General features: G+C 36.6%; 2 protein-coding genes across 3 annotated transcripts in view; both read left to right on the forward strand.

Moving 5' to 3' along the window:
• Window positions 1-1,055: 1,055 nt before the first annotated feature.
• LOC149089665 (vacuolar ATPase assembly protein VMA12) lies at window positions 1,056-14,928 on the forward strand. The gene is made up of 2 exons (XM_089235215.1): window positions 1,056-1,185; window positions 14,205-14,928. Exon 2 carries the CDS (start codon window positions 14,259-14,261, stop codon window positions 14,766-14,768), a length of 510 nt encoding a protein of 169 aa, XP_089091341.1. The 5' UTR covers window positions 1,056-1,185; window positions 14,205-14,258; the 3' UTR covers window positions 14,769-14,928.
• The window catches only part of LOC149089666 (protein phosphatase 1 regulatory subunit 16A-like), a 118,147-nt gene continuing 96,163 nt past the window's right edge, over window positions 1,059-23,042 (forward strand). The window contains exon 1 of one of the 2 annotated variants that reach the window (XM_089235056.1): window positions 1,059-1,185. The gene's annotated coding sequence lies outside the window, so the exon portion shown is untranslated. The remainder of the gene's footprint in view (window positions 1,186-23,042) is intronic. The other variant, XM_089235140.1, reaches the window with a different exon arrangement.

Consider the following 23,042-nt stretch of genomic DNA (forward strand, 5'->3'; position numbering starts at 1 on the left):
CCCCCCCTATTGCGTACGCCAATGCTCAAGCAAAATGATCTTTTCGAATCCCCCCTAAAAATACCTGCTTACCAATTTACACTCTGCATGTAATACAATAAGTATGCATACTTATTCGTGAAAATTGTAAACAGATCTAATAATCGTCATAAGGCCCCAGGTTGAAAACCTGTGTCTTAAAAGTAAGAACTAGGGTGACCATATTTCCTCGAAAGAAATACGGGAAATTGGGATTCCAAATACGGGAAAATACCGGACATCGCCATTTATCACTTAATAGTTATAATAAGTTCCCAAATATTGTTGAAATTACGGAAAATCACAATGGCGGGAAATGAAGCATTACTGCAAATTGCCGTGGATTAAAATGAATTCCACGAAAAACAAAACGTTCTCCAAGACAAATGTGGGAGATTAATATTCTCACTATAGTGAGTCACGGGGTGCATGTGTGGTGTAGCATTAGTAGGTAGGGCCTCCAAAAAATGGCTCGGGGATCCATGATGTTCTTAAGTCAGCCACCTCGTTGGGCAAATTTGCTTGTTGTGGCGTTGCATTTGTATTTGTATAATTATCACAATATAATTTATGAGTTGAAAAATAATTTCAATCTTTGACTTCCAAATAAGAATAAAAATTCAAGTAGACTTCGTGTAAAATACGGGAAAAACCGGGACACTTTTGCCAAAAAGTCGGGATGGACAAAAATACAGAACATACCGTAGAGGAGAAATGAGGTTGCTTTCTCTTATATTTTTTCTTAATGGAAAATACCGGGATTGTCCCGGTAAATACGGGATGTCACCTCAGTAAGAATATTACTCTAAAGATTATAAGTTTTTAGCTCGATTATGTGTTAATAGATGGCAGTACATGATTAGTTTTGGTTTCAAAACGCCCTTCATGCCTCGATAAACAGACGAATCACAGAGGCAGAAGCAAGTCGTGCAGCGAATTCAGTAGAGTTTGCAGACGATCACGAGGTTGCGCTTTTAATACTCAAACTAAAAACTTTTATCAGCATTTCTCTTTTGGCAACAGTCAAAAGTGAGTGTGTCCTCCGCCGATGTTGTTTACATTTTTTTTGCTCCCCGTCTCTTCCCAATTTTCGTGTTTCATTTTATCCGTTGCACCATCCCACCCCCTCCTCATTGAAATCGGATCGAACCCTGTGTGTGTGTGAAGGTAAGCTCGAGAATTTAATCGCAATAATTTCATTTTTTGTTCAATAATATTCATTGAGAAGAAATGGCATGTAAAGATTTATTTACTTTTTAAATTTTTGTGTTATCTATGTGGAGAGCATGGTTATGAGACATCCGTAATGACATAGCTTGTTGATGTGCCATCCATTTTTCGGTGATGAAAATTCATTACTTTTACTCCAACGTCTTTTTCATGGCATTTTTTTATTACATCTAATATCTATCTTGGAGGGTAAGAAAGAATATAAAATTGTTGCAGGATATAATTATAGTAAATTACAAGTTGTTACTGTATTGTTACCAGGGCCTTTTCCTCCCTTGAATAAACAAGGCACGTGCTCACGGCCCCAAATTGGGTGCCTTTTGTGTTCATGCACAGCCCACATGCCCCTTTTCCTTGCGTACGCCTCTGCTGCAGAGACCAGTGGCGTGGGTAAGCACACCCCCCACAGAACTTTGTATCAAACGGCACAGATGTCCTTGAAGAAGACCAAGGCAGATAGAAATCTCACATGACTATCCATCCGCTTCTTTGGCATGACAGATTGGATGTGCTTGGTCATGTGACATATTATGTTTGAGGCGCTGGGGATGAAGATAGAGAGAGAGAGAGGGGAATATTATTGTCTAGGTCTGATGGATTTTGTTACAAGATCTCTAGCTTTGTTCGCCTTGTTCTAGTTCGTGTCTAGTTCGCCTTGTCAGGTCCCTGATGGTTATATTCAAGTTTGGAGATCAGTTGCTATTGAAATTTTGGGCGTTAGGCTAGTGTCTAGGATTATTCACATTCCCTATAGTCATAAACCCAAAAAATAATGGGACTTGTCCTGGACTCACATATTTACAGGGTTTGGTGGGCTATAGCCCAGGGTGACAAGTTCGGAGGGGCGGCGGAGTTTAGGAATGGTCAAGAAAGTTGGTAGAATGAGAGAAATGCAACAAGAACTTTTGTAGCTTACAAGCAGTGAAAACACAAATCCTCCTCTGCCTATAAAGCGAGGGGGGACGAGTTAGTGAATGGCCATAACATTAATAATCTAAAGATTGTGCATGACCAAAACAGTGCAAGCCAGTGTCATTTTAACGTATGGGCCTAGGGCACATCTGTGCATGGCCCTCAAGAGCCATCTCTCATTGCCTCCAAAAAAAGAGTAGTTGAATTTTTCGGGAATTTGTCAGGCAGGGTCTCAGAAAAATCACTTGGTCCAGGGGCCTATGATGCTCTTGAGACAGCCCTGGTGCAAGCATGTGAGTGATGTAAAGAGTGAAGGACCAAGTCAGTGAGCAAACAATAGTGATCTAGCGAATATGACAGTGACCTAGAGAGCAAGGGATTAGGCCAGTGAGCGACCTGACATAACGTGTGTGCATTGGAATGACATAAAAAACAAAGGAAAAAAATCACTGACCGACAAAAATAGGGACAGAGACAGTGTGTTATTTTAGCATGTGAGTGACTTGGAGACCCAGGAAAGGATCTAAGCGGGGATTTTGCATGAGTTTAATAAGCTTTACAACGGCAGAGAAATTTGAGGAATGCTTGGTCAAGAAAATTACATTATAATAGGAGAAGAGTGGCAATGTAGCCCATAGGAAGCAAAACTATATATCCTCCTTTGCCTGGACTCCCATTGCATACGATAAGATTCTTAATACTGAATTGGAAATTTTGGACATTCTAGGAACTTACTTCTGTGTGTGTGTGCGAGCGAGAGAAAAATGAGTTGACTAATATCATATTGACATACCACCTCTCACATTTTTTTTCCGCTATGGATCATGAACCCAACTTCATAAAATAAACGAATGTTCTGTTTTTTGCATTCCCTCATCCAATTGTGAAGTTGTTTATCTCAGTCTTCTCTGTCAGTTTCTATTTTTTTCGTAGTGCCTTTCAGTGTTTTATGAAACTTCAAATATTGGTCTGTTCATAAAATAAAATAATTTCCTGGTGGAAACCGATGGAAAATTATGTTTTGGCCATGCTATCGAATGTAGCTCCTTAACAAATTATCTTCGTTGGCTGAGGTATCTCACTGTACAGTGGATCCCGCTTATGTTTTTCAGAAAACAATCATAAAAAAAGTAAGTGGGAAAATACGGGAGGAAACCTCAGTGAGTCTTAAGAGTTGGGACCACAAAAATAAGCTTTACTAAGCAGGAAAATATTCCAAGCGGGAACATTGTAAACAGGATCTACTATAGTACACATTTCTCTAATTTAATTTTTTAGGGATACTGGGAGATTTTTTTGAAATATGGATTGTCTCATTAGAGAGAAACAGGCCTATAAGAGTACAAATATTCAATCATTACACTTGATAGTTTGAGAAATAGATGACAGCACTAAACATTCACGTTAACACTGGATACACTTTCAGGCTATCAGAAATGCATACACACTTCAGACCCCCAGAGCAGAATGTTTTGCTTTGTTCTGCAACGAGCCCTCAGCTGACTAGAAATGTTTTGCAATAGAAATCTGGTAAAAAATCCCCACAATAGCACATATTCCCTGCACTTTTTCTTAAAATTCTTCGAAATTGTTCTACAGTAGCACTAATCTGGCATGTAATGCTTTGTGGCTTCCAGCACAACTACAAATTTACTAATTTGGTAGTAAATTTCCTACGGCGATAGACCAGTGTTGGGCTCAGTTTGAAAGAAAGACATCTGCAATTTAAACAGCCTTTTCTTACATGCAAGATGCATGTCATTTTTGTTGAAATTCTTACTCATGGAATCATTCATAGTAGGATGGGTTTTCAATTTATGTGACAAGAAAATTTACATAGTAAAAATTTTTATCACTTTACGTGCTTGCTGCTCATGAGTAATAGAATGCAGTATCCAGTCTTTAAGTTATCTGTGTGTGTGTTTAAAATGATTAGGAAGTAGTACACAGGCAGATTAGGAGTTTTAAGCCTGATATATTTGTGCTGAGGTCATGCTTAAAGCTTGACCTCAGTGATTGTGTTTTGTGAAATTATCTACGTACATTTTAAAATTTGTTATCACTTAGATAACAAAAAATTCAGATTTTCTGTACAGAGATCTCTGTGGATAAAGATAGTCATTACTGGGCTCACAAATTCTTTGTTTGTCACCATTTCGGATGTTATTGAGTTTTTATACAAATTTTCCTTTTATCACAGAAATTGGTACTAGCTACATATGCTTCTCTCCAAAAAAAATAATAATAAATAAATAAAACTAGCAAACTACGGAGTGCCTTCACTCATACCTACTGTGTTGTGACAAAAAAATTGCAGAAATTGCATCTCCAATGTATTTCATCTAACCTATTTTCAGGGCTTGACAAATCACAAAAAATCTATGTGCGAGAACAATTTTTTTAGAAGTCAAAACATCTTTATTAGAGAAAAACAGATCTGAAATAATGTTTCTTACTTTTCCAGGGCATAGGCCTAGTAAACCCTTTGTATGTTGGCAAATATACTGTTATAAATTCCAAATATTTTGCGCTATTCTCAGACTTCAATTCCACACACACACATTCCTATACAAAGAAAATTTTATATAGGCGCCAATCCAAATTTATTAGTTTCTATGGTGACCTGGAGACTGGGATTTATCAAGCCCTGCTTATTTTTTCCATAATCATAATTTCGTCTCGTGTTCGTTGTCACACACGTAATGTCAAAACATTAACTAGCTAAAATAGCTTTATTTTAGCAAGAAAGGTATTACATCTACCCAAGAAAACATTCAGAATGATTTTGTTTCTCAAATTGCAAAACATCAAATTTTTGATTTTCAAATTCACAATTTTTTTTTCTTCAAAAAATCACATAAAAGTGGTCTAAATGTAATTTCCCCCCCTTAAAAATATCACATTTGTTCATTATTAGCCAAAATGTTTTATTCTTACAACATTTTGTATTCTTGGGGTACGTTCTGATGGTAGCCTATATCTTTGAATGGTGTAAGAGATATAAGTGTTTTTTTTCCATCTCAAAAGTGGCTGGAATATAATTTTTTTTTTTTCTATTAAGTATCTTAGTTGCTGAAAATTATATACAGTATCAAAATTTCTCATTCTTACTGAATGTTCTAACTTTGCGCTACATTCGGATGCTCTATCTTAAGCAGATTCATAAATGAGGATTGTGTATCACATATGTGGTGGTGGTGTATTATCTCAAAGTCTTCGCCCCACAGAGAAACAGCAACAGTAGTGACTTCACTGTCATGCCAAGGGCAGGTGGTCTTATAATCCAAAAAGACAGCTGCTCCTAAAGAACAGTGTACTAGTAGTTACATTACCTCATAGACATTTTCATTTTCTTTCCATAGGAAGCAGCATATCTCGTACTGTTTATTGCCACCAGGCATAATATTGAATCTTTTTTACATATTTTCAACATTACTCTCAGTTAATCAAGGCTCTACTAAGCCCAAAATTGGCCAGTTCGTGAGGTGGCCGGTGATTGCTGTCCAAATAGTTTTTAGTTAGATATTCCTTGTAATATGGACTGGGACACCATTTGGTTGGGATGCACAGTAGTAAGTGATTTATGAAAAATAAATCAACTATATACAGGGTGATTATAATTACAGTTCTGATTCCAAAGCACGAATAAAAAGTGCTGGTCAGAATGGCTTGAAAATTTGTACGGATCCATTGAATGAAGCAATGGAATTTTCTTTGTCCAAAGAAAAAAAAACTTTAAGATATACAAATTGATGATGCTTCACTTGGCCAGCAGTATAATCTATTTTGCACAATCACATCATTTCGGCACTTTAACAGCATCAGTGTGTGAATAGCTGGGCTGGACAAATGCCAGGGCGACTGGAGAATTAGTTTTGGCACCTAAAATTTTATATGCATCATTGCTAAAATTGAGTGTAAGTATGAAACAATTTTTTTTTTTTGATTTTGTAATAATGTGTCTTCCAACATGAGAATGGGTCATAAAGTCCTGGAAAAGTAAAAATGAAAACACTACTCGGGACTGTTTTTCTTGGGAAAAACAAGCTTTGCTCATAATGAATTTGGCTGGTGCCTAAATATTTTTTAGATTTGTCTGGCCCTGGTGGATAGCACAACTTTTATCTAGATGCACATTGCAACATCAGCGAAGCAGCTGCTGAAGAACCATTTCAACAATAACAAGATGACATGACACTTGGCCGCCATGTTCACCTGACAAGTGAACGCTACTTACAACCTTTGACTTTGGGGATACCCCCAAAATGTTATATGCAGTGGTCGGATTGCAAATTTTGCTGAATTGAAAGCATATTTGCATCATTACCATGACATAGGCCTATTCTGATCTGTTGTTGAACTTTTGTTCTTCTACCTCACAGTCAGATGTGATGTTTCCATGAATTACGAAATCGTGGCATGCTAATTGCATTATTTTGCCTTGACTGGTTATCATATCCATTCTGTGAGCAAATTTCCCATGTGCTGGATGAGTACATCATCGCAAAAAACAATCTATTCAATTGGCCTAGAATGTTTTATTTGGTTACTGCTGAGTGGTCTTTTGGTTGTACCGATTTAATTGAGATACTTGCACCATATGTGTGACACCGAGTTGCCACCATGCATTCACTTTAATTTGGGGGGGGGGGCGCGCTCATGAATAAAAGCACTTTCTCTACAAGAAAAATGTTAATCCGTGAAGTTAATTTGAGCTCAACGATCTTTCATGTTACACAAACATAGATTTTTTTGTCTTTTTTTTTTTTTTTTGCTTGTAGTTCGTTTGTAGTTTATTCATTAATACTGAATAAAATTTGAGATATTGGGGAGAACAAAGCAGGTAGGTGATATGAAAATATGCATTCTTGATGATTAACAAGATTTGTTTTAATTAATAAGCACTCAATTAATTTCAATCAAAAAAATCACGATTTTTTCTTATCTTGGGCCAAAGGTACCCAGGGCTCCGAACCAAACAGGAGGCTCCAAATTATTGAACGCTTTCACCAAAATTTCTAAATTATATCTTCCATGAATTCTGAATTTTCATCAGTTCATTATTTCTTTCACAAATTCTGGAATAATAATAATAATTTATTGAAAAAAATAAAAATACAATATACGCACAATATTCGACTCAAGGGATCGCTCAATCCGTTCAGAGTATACAACAAATTTTTTCCTTGGTGGCAAACACTTTTAAAATTATCAAGTACTAAAGAAAAATGTACAAATAGACACAAATATTATAGAGGCCTTGTTGTGTTGTTGTGACAACACTATATACCGGGGGGGGGGGGGGGGACCAAGCCACTATTAAAAAATTAATATAATTAATAATTAGTTTTTTGAAAGCTCTTATTTCATTTGGCAAGTTATTAAAATATAATGGAGCCAAATATATAAATTACTTTTGGGTTAATGTTTTTTTAGGTTGTATAATATTTTGAAAACCTCAACGGAGAGACGTGTTTGTTGGGCATTGCCTGATTTCAAACCAAGTAGGATTTTTATAAATAAACATTAGATTTCGGTATATTCTTCATATAGTTTACAATATTAAATCTATAGTCTGATTTATAATTATAGGCAGATGGTGTAGAGTTCGAGAGGAAATAATATTTATAGTTTTTTCTGGGCACTTAATTAAAACATTGAAGTTGGACTCATAATCACCTCCCCAAACACGTATAGCACACTGAATAATTGAGTAGAACCAAGCAAAATAAAGTTTAATTTTTGCATTAATTCTGTATTTTCAGTAATTCTTGAATTACATCTTTCAATAATTTTTCTTATTATCAATTCGAAATTGACGCAAGTTTTGGAATCGTTTTCTTTCATTAATTTAAATTCGTCCCTCGGTGGTCGCGGGGGTTACGTTCTGGGGTAGCCGCGAATAACAAAAACTACTACTTCTGAACCGTACATTCACCTTATACACATTCCTAGGAATCACAAACCACAAAATGTTTTTTGGCATCTCGTTCATATCTACGTTGTGCGGAAGGAATAAAAAAAGTGTGTTCAAGTGATTCTCGGCAATGTTTTCTGAACGCTTAATTATAATTGTCTGTTAGCCATTCATTCCTTCATTTCAGTTAATTTGGTAGAGTATGGTAAAAACTATGTTGACCATATGTCCCGTATTTTCCAGGACAATCCCGGTTTTTTCTGTTCTGGCGGTCCCGACTTTTTTGCAAAAATGTCCCGGTTTTTCTCGTATTTTCAACGAAGCCAACTTACCTTTTTATTTTTCAAATCAACGATTAAAATTATCTCCCTAACTCAAAAATTACATTACAATAATCATGCCTATAAATAAGAATATTCATATCACATATTTGTGATCCACTAGAATTTGAAGAGGCGTGTCATTTTCCGCGATTGCCGACTTTTCTGTGATTTTAGCACGAGTTGACAACTTGGCTTGCTTTTAGCGGTAATTGGCAATGCCCCGTATTTTTTGAGCAGATATGGTCAGCCTAGTAAAATTTTTCCATTAATTTTTATGCAAATGAAAAAACGTACCGTAGATGGGTCTATGTGAGGAAACGATCCATTGCTGATTTAAACTTCCGAAGCCCTTGCACTACGTTGCTTACAATGAATTGAATGTGTACAGCGAGCCATAAATGCTCGCATAACATCTGATCGAGCAACGGGTTGAAGATCCCTGCTCTAGAAAAGCCTAGGTGGTGTTTATCTATTCAGGAATGTATTGAAGGCGTGTACTTATGAAATGCATAGGAAGCTTGTGTGCTCCTAGAAATGTGTGGGTGGTGTGTATGTGTACTCCCAGAATGCTTATGAAGCTGCAACCTCTTCGGTCCTGAACCAAAAATAGCTATTAAAAAAAAAAGTTTTTTTTGGATTTACTTATGTCTATTGTATGTCAAAATGACCCTTTAAAAGAAAATTTCATTTTTCTTTAAATTTCATTAATTTGGGTCTATATTTTTACCAGGACCATTGGAGTTAGTTACGCATGTGTACTTCAGGTCTTAAAAAAAAAACCACACCACATTAAAAACCATTTGAAACCGTTAAACCTGAGGTCGACGTATATGTGAACGAGAGGTTAAGCTTGTCTACTCCTTTGTATTTCGCACCATAATTAATATTTTGAACTTTTTATATATGGCTTCACTTGTTTTTCTGCCAATGTTGATTATTTTAACGTACCTTTGACCCTGATGAGCCAGTCATATATATATATATATATAGCCAAATCAAAAACTCTCAGTTTTTAATCCCTGCTGAGACATTATAGTGTTTCTTCTCTAAATGATCTTTTGATATGTGTTTTCCGCAATTTTTTGAAGATAACCCAAATGATCTGTTTGTAATCATTGATTGATAAAGTTGGGCTAATTATTATTATTATAACTTGGATCGTGCAAAAGTGGAAGGAATATAGGGACTACGTTTAGCATGTTGAATAGCATTGAAACATCCTATTAGCATTTATAGTATTTAATAAGATTAGTTAGTTTTTATTATTTATCAGTTAACCAAGTTTCAAGAAAACTAAATCAAAATGTATGTAGACCATGAAATTTTATTTCATACTATACAAGATGAGGTTAACAATGATTGTAACCCATATTTTTGGTACAAGAATTTTTCAACAGATTTTTCGAGAAAATTTTGTATTTGTGCTGAATATGTGCGCATATTTCTTAGATAGAATCATACGTACTGGTTTTTGTTTTGCTTGAAATTTGATTATAGACTATAGTGAAAAATAATAATTTTTTATTGTGGACAGTGGGTGTGTAGATATTGGATTGGATTAACGGCCATATTCATCTACAGAATTTAACTGCAATCGCAGGTTAAAGGATTAAAGATTAACACGGATTTGTAAATTTAAATCCCGAATTTAACTAATCCGTTCCGATCTCTAATCCTTAATCTACGATTGCAGTTAAACTCTGTCTCTGAATACGTCCGTTAGTGGTATAAAATAAGTGGAATAGGGTTGATGTTAATGGAGGTAGCTGTCTAGTGGTGTTATGAGTTATGTCACTTATAAAGATTTGTGTGACAAAATATATTTTTGGTTGGTTTCGTCCAGTTATTCTCAGGGTTTTTTGCATCTTTGAAACGAGTTTCGATAGCTCTTTACAGCATACAACAAGCATATTTGACTCTTAACAACCAACAATCGTGGTTCATCGTTTTTCTCCACACCTGAAACTTCCTAAAATTGTCCTGCACAAAACTTTCCTGAACTATTCAAGTAGTAGGAGAGAGTTTGACAGTTTCTCCCTTTTCAAGCTGAAATACGGAGCTGAAATGCGTGTTTCATTATGGCATTTGGTATGAATTATTGCTCTCCGTGTGGCAGCTTTTTCTACCAGATAAGATCAGGTTTCATAGAAAAATTTCTGGAATAGATTTCTAGTGGATGGATGCCCAGGTTCAGATTGTTTTTCATCCAAATCGGATGAACGTATAGAAGTCTTCGAATTCGTTCAGATCGGCTCGTGACGGTCTTTTTCTTTTCTCTTATTTTAATTGCTTTTCTGAATATTCCAGGGAAATTGGATTTGGGATTTTGGGAGGCTGTAGTGTAGAAAGAATTTAAAGAAGAAAAAAAAAAAACGCTTCTCCCCCTCGGTTATAAAAGTTTAAGTGGGAAACCGTGTTTTTCAATATTCTTATTTATGTGGAGTAAGCGATTTCTCTTACCAAGTTCATTTCATTCTTTCAAATATTTTAATGCTCTTCAGTTTTCTTGGCACAATTTGATGGGCTTTGAATTTACTCACCCCCCCCCCCCTCTTGCGTATGTACGTACAATATTTCCAATATATAGTCGTTTTTGTATTCGCCGAATTCAAATTTTTTAATAAAATTTTCCAATTTTAAGTTCCAGAACCTTGTTCCTCAGTTAAGTAATCTTTATGACTTTTTTTTGCATTTGGAAATGCTATTGAATGAGCTCATGTTCTACTCTTGAGAATTTCCTTAGAGCGATTGACGGATAAAAATGATATCGTGCGGATTATTCATATGTACCACGGCGTATTTATGTTGTCAAAGTTATGTGTTTCGTGTTCTACTAATGCTGCTACCTGCCGTCCATATTAAAAAGTGAAAATGCCAAATGCTTGAATTTTCATGTTATGAAATTATCGTGTTTAAGGTCTGCCTGCTCTCTGCGGAGATACTTTTTTTCCAAATAGAAGACTGGCTTATATTCACGCCTCAAAGTTGGAAAACAACCAATATTCACATATGTGGGGTATAGCGGGGCTTGACAAATCGGAAAAAAAATTTGGGCTGCAGTGAAATTTCATGAGGCAAGCATTGCTTTCTCTTGAAAAACTGTCCTAAATAATGTCCTCCCACCCTGATTTTTCAAGGATATTAACCCCTTGACATGTGGGAATACACTCATCAAATTAAATTTTTTTCGTGTGTGTTTATCCTTAAACTTCAATTTAGGAATCGCAAATGGAAAAGTTTCGGCGTCGATACCGATTTTCTAGTTGCCATGGCGACCGACGCCTGCGATTTGTCAAGCCCTGGGGGTATGCCCCTGTAATTCAGTTCTATTTTCGCCTGGTCACAAATTTCGTGATCCCGAATAGTGCCAGAACTTGCTTCTTCTGTGTAGAGCAGATGTTTGTCTTTGGTATGTCTCTCTCTCTCGTTCAAACGAGAATAGGAAAGGCAAAGACGTCAACCGTGCTAAAGAACCTGTGTTAGTAAAATTCCGTAACGGGGAAAATGTGGATGAATTGACGTTTCTTTCCCCTTTTAATCAAAAGCGAAAAGCTTCCGCCCGGTTTCACTTATCCTTGTCCGACAAATCCGAAGTGTACGTTATGTAGTACTCCTCGACAAGGAAATGTAGTTGACAGTTATTACTTACTCCTCTCTACCGTTAAAGGTCATTGAAAGAGAGCCTCTGCAATGAGAGCCTCTGTATCTCGTGACGTTTTTTTCCCTTTTACAAGTCGATGAACATTCATATTGACTGAGTTTGTTCATCAACTCCGTTCAATTTCGAGATTAAGTTGCAACCAGTTGTGTGTATATATATTTTATCACGGAGTTCTGTTCTATCAGGATTCCTTCATGTAGAAAACGACTTTGGAAATTATTGGAAGATTTCACTGAATCGGTCCGTTTTATCTCGTGTCGTTTTCTAATAATGCCGCGTTTGATAATTGCGAGTATCTGGTTAGTCTCTCAGGGCTAATAGAAACAGAAATGTCATCGCTTTCGTATCGGTTTCCGAATAATTCTGAAATAATTGAGGAAATCATAATCGGAGAGCTGTAATTTTATTCGCAAGTAATGTCCTTGCAAGCTTATTGAAGTAAGGTGATATAATAAGTATAGTTGGTGAACTATTCACTGTTTTTGCGATTAAAATACGAGATGGGTTATTTTGCAACTGTAGCGCCACATATCTTTCACTTAACAGCTTCGGCTCTTTTGAATATTACTTAATTCGAAGACATGTATATATGTGTACGCATATTATAAATGATGTGAGGGAGAAAACGCTTCCGTTCTATGTTGCGTTGGGGGCGATTGGGGAGGCATTTAGAACTTTTTTCTCACTTCGTGCGTACCGGTTGCCAAGGTAAAGGATAGAAACTTAACAAGAAAGTCCTGGGAGTGAAGTTGAGTATTTAACGTCAAACTAAAAGTATATTTCATCAACTCGGGTAATGAGAATACATTTGAGTTGTTTTTAAGTGCTGTGTTTAATTTATTTTCTGATATTTTTATCATTAAAACTTGATTGTGTAGCATTTTCCATTAGTAATGTCTGCAATTTTTGCAAAATATATTCATAAAATTAACTTCCGGGATAGCCACGCAAAGGCGTATGTACTTCCTTTCATACGAGATTTGGAAGTTTTTATAGTGAAAAAGAATATATAGTGCAAAATGGCCTCAAACTTTTCCCAAAAAATTGAGGTGTTCGCATTCCGGAGTCTCGTTCTTTAAAATTTTGGAAGGTGGCAAAATTTAATCTTTCTCTTTTAGTTCATGAGGAAACAACGGAGGCAAATTGTAATAAGTCAAAAAGCCAAAGTATCGCATGTTGGCAAAATATTATTTACAAATTCGCCATCGTAAAATTAAAAAAAAAAAGTGACTTATGACATTTTGCCATCTGAGCACAGATTTATAGTGTCTTACCAGCACATTGTTGAGACCGGCTTCTTGTTTGAAAATTGTTTTTTTTTAAGGGAAAAGAAATCCAAATTTTAGCGTTGAACCAAACAATTTGTTGAAAAAAATTTAAAAAAAACCCGAAATTCCAGCGCAATCGGGCCTTTCTTGAATTATTCAATGGTAAAAATGTCAGCAGTTCTTGACTGAGAAAATCGGGAATTACTGTTTCGCCGTTGTTTTATCAACCAAATGGTCTGAATTTGATTAAACTACACCTTTTCCTTCAAAATAAAGATTAGCATCAGTAACAATAATTTTTTTTATCTACAAGTTTCTGGGTTTTTCAATGGTTTCATGATGTTTGATTCCGTTTAATACCAAAAAAGCTGTCACGGAACCCCAGTCGGAAATCTGACATAGAAACATGACTTTTCTTCCGTTATGAAAAAAGCGCGATTGCCCGGGTTGCAAGAGGATTCGGGTTCGTTTCTCCGGTTAAGGCGACTCCTTAACCTACCGGAATCGGCCTCTGCATAATATACACAAAGTTTGTTTCCTCGATGTGTTCAAGGCTGAGAAAAACTTTTTTTTCTGGGTGCTTCCCTGAAGAACTAAACAAAAACAATAATGCAATCGAAACTAACGTTTCTGAGGAGAGATGAATTGCATAAAACGTTAGTGGAACATACGGCCAAATTGCACAACTATTACCGTGATGATTGGTGCAGTTTCAGTAAGAACGATGTCGAATTTTCTCTGTTGCTGATGCGCAAAATATGACTAACTTATACGTGTTGATTCATAGGACTTTTTATTTTTTGTGATGCTCATGTATGTGTGCATGTTGGGAATCATCCGAATCAGACGTGGAAAAGTTATTATTTATGTTTCAGGTCGATTTTCTCCTTGGACGTGAGTTGAAAGTTTCAGAAAAAAGTACGTAGAAGATGGTCATGTCTTCTGGTATAACCGTTGACTTGAGTGCTTCCCACGGACTACCCTCGGTGACTGTGGCAGAGCTGAAAAAACTCAAAGACGCGTTGAGGAATGAAGAATCCGGAGGTCGACGTCGCTACATCCACGGGTGCCTTGACGCCAGCAGGATAACGCTGCCCGTGCCCTCGACGCCTCCGAGGAACGCGGAGATGGACGCTCGGGTCCAGAAGCTTCGAGACGATCAGATGAACAAGGAGTACAACGATATGGTCAAGGACGTGAGCTCGCCGCTGCCTGAGAATCGGGAAGTTGTTGGCAGCACGGCGAAGGTCGTCAACGCTCAGATCGCGGTCGTCGTGAATTTCGTGTTGACTGTCGTGGGGAGTTTCATCTTCACCTACAAGGCCGTCGAATACGCTCTTCACGAACCCAGCGTCCCGATTCAGGTTCTTGCTGGCTTAATGGCCGGCATCGTCGTCGCTATCGCTGACCTGTTCTTCATTTTGAGGTATACTATTTGAAGTGAAGAAAATGAGAACTTTTCTTTTTTGAACTGATTATCTCAGTCGGTATTGAATATCGCAACACGGTTTTCTTAACTTATCATATGACTTAATTGCATTTGCATGATATTCGTAATAAAAAGTGATGTGTTTCTGTGCATTAAAAATTGTTTCCTAACCTGTAGTTGTTAGCTAATTTGTCAAAAATTTCTGTGTGAAAAAAAAAGAAACAGTTGATTTTAGTCTGCATAGCAAACGATGGAACGTACCGGGAAGGGTGTGGAAGCAGGGTTGTAATTTTATCCGACAAAATTGGTTTTGACCAGGTCACTAGCTTAAAGTGGTCAAAACTATTGAAATGATCTTAAACTGATATAGTAATAGTTTTAACTTTTTTCACATTGAATTTGAAATTAGGATTGGTTTTACTTTTAAAAGAATAGGTTTTCAAAAAACAGGGTTGCATTCACTTTGACCAAGTCTGGTCAAGCTGAAAGAAACAGAAACCAATTTTTCCATTATTAATTTTTTAATCAGTAGTTTCTTATAGAGCTGTCATAGTCACATTATGTCACCCTCTTCTGATGGCAGGCAAAGTTGCAACTAGTAGAAAGTAGTGGGGGATATAGTGCCCCGGGCACTGGAGCAGGAAGGGCACTGATTTTACTGTTTCTACGTTTAAAATTATTGGGGTGGGGAGGGGCAAAATAGTCTCTGACCCCTGGTGACAGCCAATTTTTGTTTCTAGTTCCAGCTCTGACAGTAGGTTCTACAACTACTAGCCTATTCGAATTCACTTAATTACCTTAACATTATTTATAGATTATTTTATTAAAAATAATAAACATTTAAATTTATTACTAAATGGATTTCAAGACCATATTTGACCAGTTATGATTACATCTAGACGCTAAAACCACTTTTAGCCAGTGTCCTGGTCAAAATGTCAACCCTCACTATTATAAACAATAATCTTAATCTAAATATTCTATTTTATGCTTCATTACTTGTCATTAATTTAATTGAGTTATTTAGGCAACCTTGACCTAAAAACCAAATTAGAGAGTTATTTATCGCTCTTTGTCTCTTCTGAGGCAAAAAAAAAAAATCCATGTTTCACAAAACACTGTTAGCTGAGATGTTTGAATTATAGAAAATCGCTGAGAATCAGGAACAGAATAGCATACGAAGCGTAGAATAAGCTTGTCCGCTAGTTTATGCGATTCTTTCCTTCATTTTCGGTGATTTTCGAACACAAATATCTTGGCGAATATTGCACTTTGAAACAAACATCGAATTTGATTTTGGTCTGTGGAGAGAGAGTGCAACAAATTTCTCGAGTTGGATTTTTTAGAATCGGGTGACCAAATAAAAAAATAATTTTTATTTTATCAACTAAACATCCTCTTGCAATGTGAATGACGTATCTGAGGTCTACACGATATCTGGTTACTTTTTCCAATTGGAAGTATGCCTCTAGCATCAACGGTTCACGAGTTATTCCAGGATATAAAGGGACTTTCCCCCATGCACTCTGTATCAATTCGTAAGGGAGAATCATTATTATGACCACGTTCAAACGACTCGTCTCGCAGCATAGGAATGATTGTCGATGACTGCCCACGGAAATAAACAGAAGTGATAAACTTTTTTTGAGAGCTTGAGCCACTTACGTGATTTGATAACGTGTCGTGGGCTACTTGAAAGAGTCGTGGTTCACAATAAAATTAAACGATTCGCACAAAATGTTTTGATTTTTTTAAAAATATGTAATTGCGATTTCAAAACAAGAAACAAGTGCAGCAAAACCTGTCTAGGCCCCCCCTCCCCACGTTTCTATTAAAATATGTGTCCAAGTTAACAATATTAAACATATTTAAGTCAACCATAATCATTTTTATGGGCAAGTGCATTGTGTAGTATTAATTATATCAGGTTTTTTTTCGTGATATCTGCTTTTATATTGGGTGCTGTATTTTGGTTGTTTGACATCCACAGTTTTTATTGACATCTTTTTTTTCAGCCACGTCGTTGGGCAATTTGCCTGTTGTGGCCTTTGTATTTGTATAAGTTGGAGAGGTGTCTAAAATATAGAAGTACAGTACTTTTTGTCATCATTCTGTGTTATGGGATTATAGTTGTTTCCGTTTAACACCATCCAATGTAGGGAAGTGTCCAAACTGACAAGTTTTACTGTACTTCCAGTATTTATCAGAGGCTCGTTGGTTTTCTCAGTGATACGTCCCAATTAGGATATCCGCGGATCAATCAACGAAAAGAAGTGATTAACACTTAGACAACTTTCTCAAGGGAATCGATATCTGGTTAATGTGTGTCCATTCATTCTCAATTCTAATTTTATCAGTTACAGTATATTAAGTCAGATATCTTTTTAGGCAGGGTTGGTCTGATTTTGTCCAACCCGAAAAACCCAACAAAAACTACACCCCCAAAACTGCACTTACTCGCAAACAGTATACTTTCTAATGATGTTATTGCATTGTCATACTCTATCTCAAAAGAAATACATAAATAAATCTGTGTATTCAATGCTATTTAGATTATAGGGGTTAGAAAAAACCCGTGAAAAACCCTATTGAAAATTATACCTTAAAACTTCACTTACTTGCAAACAGTATGCTTTGTAATGATGTTATTGCATTGTCATACCTTTGTGAGGGCCACAGATAGAGTATGCTTTTATTGCATTGTCTATATATAGTCTGTTCCCCCCACAAGGGTGGGGCTTGCAGGACTCCAGCCTCAAGCAAATATTATTTTAGATTTTTTTACACTATAAATTCATTACAGAGGGGCTCACGAAAGATCTCCGCCAAGGGGTCCTGGCTCTGGGATGTGGGGGGGATTATGAAACTCTATCTTAAGAAAAACACATAAATAAATCTGCATTCAATGCTATTTAAATTATATTTCTTCCCATTATACACTGCTGGCCACCCAAATTGCAACACCAAGAAAGACAAGAGATATCGCAACAATATATATTTTGTAGATAACATGTTGACCAAGCATCAAATGATTAAATTTACAGACTTCTGTGAAGTGTGGTTCCTGCCAAAATCAGTAGCCAGAGTAGCCGCCATTGTTGGAGATCACCGCTGCCACACGCCTCGGCATTGATTCAAAGAGACTTTGGATGTGTTCTTGGGGTACAGCAGACCAAGCAGCTTCCACGCGTTGTCAAAGTTGATCTGGTGTGGCAGCTGGGGATGTAATCTGGGTCAATCGTTGAGCAACCATGGACCACATGTTTTCTATCGGCGAAAGATCCGGAGAGCGAGCTGGCCAGGGAAGCAATTCAATCTGGCGATTGACGAAGAACCTTTGGACAATGCGTGCCATGTGTGGTCGCGCATTATCCTGTTGAAATATGGCTGTGGGCAAGCCCTGAAGGTAAGGAAGGACAACTGGCTGCAACACCTCGGAGATGTAGCGCTGGCCTCGGAGATGTAGCGCGTGACTTGTCAGTAAAGACAATTTCATTCCATTGTGCCGTCCACATCCTTCTTTCATCGCACCATTGGCGGCGGAGACGTCTGTGGTTCTGCGTCAAGGGTAGACGAAGCAATGGACGTCTTGCGGACAGACCACTCTGCTGTAAACGGCGTCGAATGGTACTCGCAGACACTGGATGATGCGGTACAGACTGAATGTGCTGTGCTATGGTTCGTGATGTGGCTGAGCGATCCGTCACTGCCATACGCACAATACGTCTGTCATCACGTGAAGTGGTGCACTGAGGTGGATGCGATCGAACACGTCGGTCCGTCGTACCCTCCTGCATCCAACGATCACATATTCGCATTACAGTTGTTTGGTTTCGTCCAACACGACTACCGATTTCCCTGAAAGATAATCCACAATCTCGGTAGGCCACTATCCTTCCTCTGTCGAACTCGGATACTTGATCAAAAGATGATCGCTGTTTTCTACGAGGCATAATTGATCGTTTTTTTGAAAAAACCACAAGAAAAACACAATTGCCGTACTTCAAATCGTCGAAATCTCCAAGCCTTAAATAGCGCTTTGAAGTGGCGCCACAGGCGCGCGTGATGTGCGTCTGCGCTGAAATTCTAATCGTTTGCATATCTCACCTCCGCTAATGCAAGTTGTAAATTTCATATTATTTGCATGCTTCCTTCAGGGTGTTGCATTTACGGTGGCCAGCAGTGTATTTTAAATGTCTTTTTTTTACAAGTAAAGAAAATAAACATTTTCATGAATGTTTTCTAACTCACAATTACCAATCCTTTTCAATAACACCTTTTGATTGGATTGACTTTCACTAATTTCTTTGCATTTTCACATCCAAGTTTGTTTCTCAGTTTTGACCATACCAGTCCAAAAGTAGAAAAATTCGCTCAATTGATGCAGATGTGGATGTGATTGAATGCAGGTCTTCCAAAAATTTGCAAAAGTCTGCATTCAAAATCTTATTTTTTTCTGCCTTGCAACGCCTGATTTTCCACCACTTTTTTGCTTCAACTGACTCTATCACGTTTTGTGGAAACATTTTGTTCCTGGATAGAAATTTGCATCTTCTATTTGAAACATCTGTAGTGCAATAAGAAATTCTGTATTCAGTTTTTCGATCCATTGTTCAGCGAAAGCTTCTTGTTCCTTAATTAATCTTTTTCCTCTCAAAGGGGGATCAGTCATATTTGCAAGGAAATTAAATGGAGTTAATGCTTTTTCAAAGCGATGTGCAACACACTCCTTATATGAAGATAATTTTTTACTTTCCAGTACATCTAGCCATATTTCACTGTCTGTCCAAGAGTACAGCTATCTCTTTGTAAATTATCTAGGGCTTTACAAATACTTGATAACTGCACTTGCAAGTTGACGCATTCTTTATATATAATCCTTTGGTTATCTAAAAACATCACAATACTTTTTTTGAATTTCTTCTTTATGTTTAGTGGATTTCTACGTATTTTAAGTAATTATGGATGAATGAAGAAAGGCAAGCTTCTTCAGAATTCCACCTTGTTTCATTAGGTAATTGTGGCTTTTGTCCATCTTTTTCCATAAGCGACCCAAGTGGTCTATGGTGTTGTCTAAAATATTTTTGTATTTCTACTATATATTTTACCACATTTTTAGGGGTGATATCTTTAACAAGAAGATTCATAAAATGGACTGAGCAGCCAAAACCAAGGACATATGGATGGTTCTGGACAATTATGTCACGAAATTTTTCGAAATTTTTTCATTTTGTTCTCGTTATCACAACAAACAGCAAAAACACAATATACTCTTTGCTTATAGTATCCATAACCCTTTCAGCTATTTCCGCACAGAATTCTGCTGTTTTCTCGTGTGAGCCGCATTCGACGGCATCTATTAAGTGGGTGCTCTTGCCAGTGTGGATACTCATTGCGGTGATGGAGTCAGCATTTGCATTTGACCAACCATCCAACATCAGAGTGATAGTTGAATTTTTCATTTTTTCTGCCATTAGAATATCAACAGTTTTATCTGCCTCATCTAATGATGATCCAGCTAATTTCTTCCTATTAGGAGGGATATGACCCGGATGCAAAGCATTAACCATTTTTCTAAATGGATCACTATTGGCTATATTAAACGATAGGCTTATATTACTAGCATAAAAAAATTCCGATACTTTTCGGTCAGTAATAACCTCTGGCAGTCACTTGTTTTTAAAATAAATTGTCCTATTGGCCTTTTTGGGTTTTGATGTTCCAGCATCCACAATAGTATTCGAACTTTCGCATGTAGAAACATTATCTTCAAGAGGTTGCTTTCTTTTCCGTGAAGTAGATGTCTCTTCACTGCATGAAGATTCATTATCATCAGTGTTTGATGAACACAAAAACAAGGAATGAGCTTCCGATTTCTTGCATTTATTCACATGAGCACGGATTCTTTCCACTTTTGCATTAACTATGGTATTGCAAAACTTGCATAAGTCACTTGCCATTTGTTATCAGTTTTATTCACCATAGTCCATTCAATGGATTGTTTTCTTGTTTCCCTTTCCCTCTTAAAGGAAAAGTGTTGCAAACAAATACAAAAACTAAAATTATCTAAATACAACTTATTTAGTATTACATAATATCTCTCTCTCTCTAGAAAAAAATTAACTCTGAACTTACACTATTTTTTCAGAGAAAAGATTGATGTGTTTCAGAATTTAGTTGCTTACAAATAATTTGTTAGGATTTTTTTTTTAATCATAATTCTAATAAACTGCTATACTATTTCTTATCATTTGGGAACAGTGTTCCGCTCCTCCACTAGAGGTGTTTGAACTCTGGTTGCGCTTGAAGCACACACTAAACCAGTTAAACTTTTTATAAATATTGATTTAATGTTCTGTGCTAATTATTAATATACTTATAATAATTGTCATAAATTACCCAGTCTATTATACTTATTTACAGCATATATAACTTTCTTTGCTTATGCTTCAATATCAAAAACCCGATAAAACCCGGGTTTTTGCCAACCCTGCTTTTAGGGCCACATTTGGTCCTCAGGCACATGGATTGACTATGAATGGAATGGAATGAAATGTACAAAATGTAATATATGTATAGGCCTACAGGGCCAACAATATGATATAAACAAATTGTCAGAATAGCTCTTCGCTATCATTTCCAGGAAAAGGAAAGTAATACGAAAACAAAAAAAAATAGTATTTTTTTTTTAGGTTAATTTATGGCTGAATGCATTGTAATTCGCATTCGAAAAAACTTATAACTCCATCGAGATGAGGAGGAAAAAAACCCCCAACGGATTGCGCAACTGCGATGCATGCACAGTAAGCAAATATTTATTGCAGCAATCATTTTCCATCCGTCTGTGCTTTGCGTGTGATATGGAGCTTCTCGATCGTTTATTAGCATTACGTGGGGCCTTCCAAAATGGAATAAACTTTTTCAAGCATGGTGCAACTGCCCTTTTACCAGCTGAACCAACTTACTTCCGGCTTTTATAAATGTTGATCAGGAAATAAAGATTTCATCTGTTTAATCCTTTTTTTCTGCGTCCCAAACAGTAAACAAGCGAGAACCGTAGTGGCGTGTCTGACATGAATGACCCAAGTGTTTACTCAGACATTCCGAATTTATTTATCAGGCTGCTATCAGGGTTTTTTTATAGTGTTAGCATATTTCCCTATTATATTGTCGTTTTTTCGGTTGGTTGGACTGACCATGAAGTAAAAGTCAGTAGCCGCTTGCTTCCATTTAAAAAAAAAAATGGGTTTCTGCTTCTCTGACTCCAATACGTATATTTTCCATATACTTAGTCTTTTATGTGTGTTTTCGAGCGAAGAGAAAATTATTGTTTCTGCGCTTTCTCTGCGTTTTTTTTTTTTTTGGTGAATTTGGGAAGAAAAACCCTTGGAAAAGAGAGAAGCCAAAGTAGGCCACTCCTCGTTTGGCTTTATTCAAATATGACTATAAAATTTATAGTCACGGTGGTAAATTTTTTTCTCCATTGATTTCAGATTCACCGTAATTTTTTTATCGGAAAAAGTTTCTGACTCTGAGGGGTTCTCTTCCTTGGATTTGAATAATTGGGTGGATTCTTGAGGATTTTTTGGAATTCCATAATTTATACATGTTGTTTATATTTTATGTGCAGTTATTTGAAAAATCTAAATAATAGAGCTTTTTCTTTTGTAAATTGATATTAGTTTAGGAAGAAAGCTCTTCGAATTAATATTCAAAGTTGGTTTCGTTTTTCGTCTGAAGGTTTGTGAGGAATTAATATTTTCTAAAAAATTGTTCCATTTCTATCATTTCTGTATTCCTTTTCTCGTCGGTTTACTTAGGCAAGTGCATGGCTAGAAATTGTGTCGTTTTACGGAATATATCTCGGCCATCGTAATCGTGACCTCGTGAAGCCCAATTTTTTTCTTTCTTTTTTCAAAAGTCATGTTTGAAAATGGTTGCCGAGCTGTTTTTCTTGAAAAAAAATTTTCCGAATCTAAAAAATTATCCAGGCTTTGATGTCTTGGTCACGTAATTTTTCTGGTGGTGACATGAAAATTATGCATACTTGATTTTGAGACATAGTACTCAACGCATCGTCATCTTTCTAACAGCCGTTCGACACACATCCGCTTTATTATTATGTAGAAATACTGAATAATCAGTCAGCGATTCTTCACCCCCGTTTTTTTGTGTTTTTGTTTTTTTCCCTTCAACTTTGTAATGGGACTCATTTGAAATTCACGAGCAGTTTTGAAGATATAAATAGGTCTTGTATGATTCCGAAAACCACTTTATCCAGCAT

Source organism: Pholcus phalangioides, unplaced genomic scaffold (assembly GCF_987345545.1).
Source record: "Pholcus phalangioides strain wild (caught in Gottingen) unplaced genomic scaffold, Ppha-v1.0 ptg000001l_1, whole genome shotgun sequence".
Classification (NCBI taxonomy): Eukaryota; Metazoa; Arthropoda; class Arachnida; order Araneae; family Pholcidae; genus Pholcus; species Pholcus phalangioides.

Excerpts from the sequence above, each read along its gene's own strand:
- LOC149089665 (XM_089235215.1), top strand. The coding sequence starts at position 14,259 with ATGGTCATGTCTTCTGGTATAACCGTTGACTTGAGTGCTTCCCACGGA.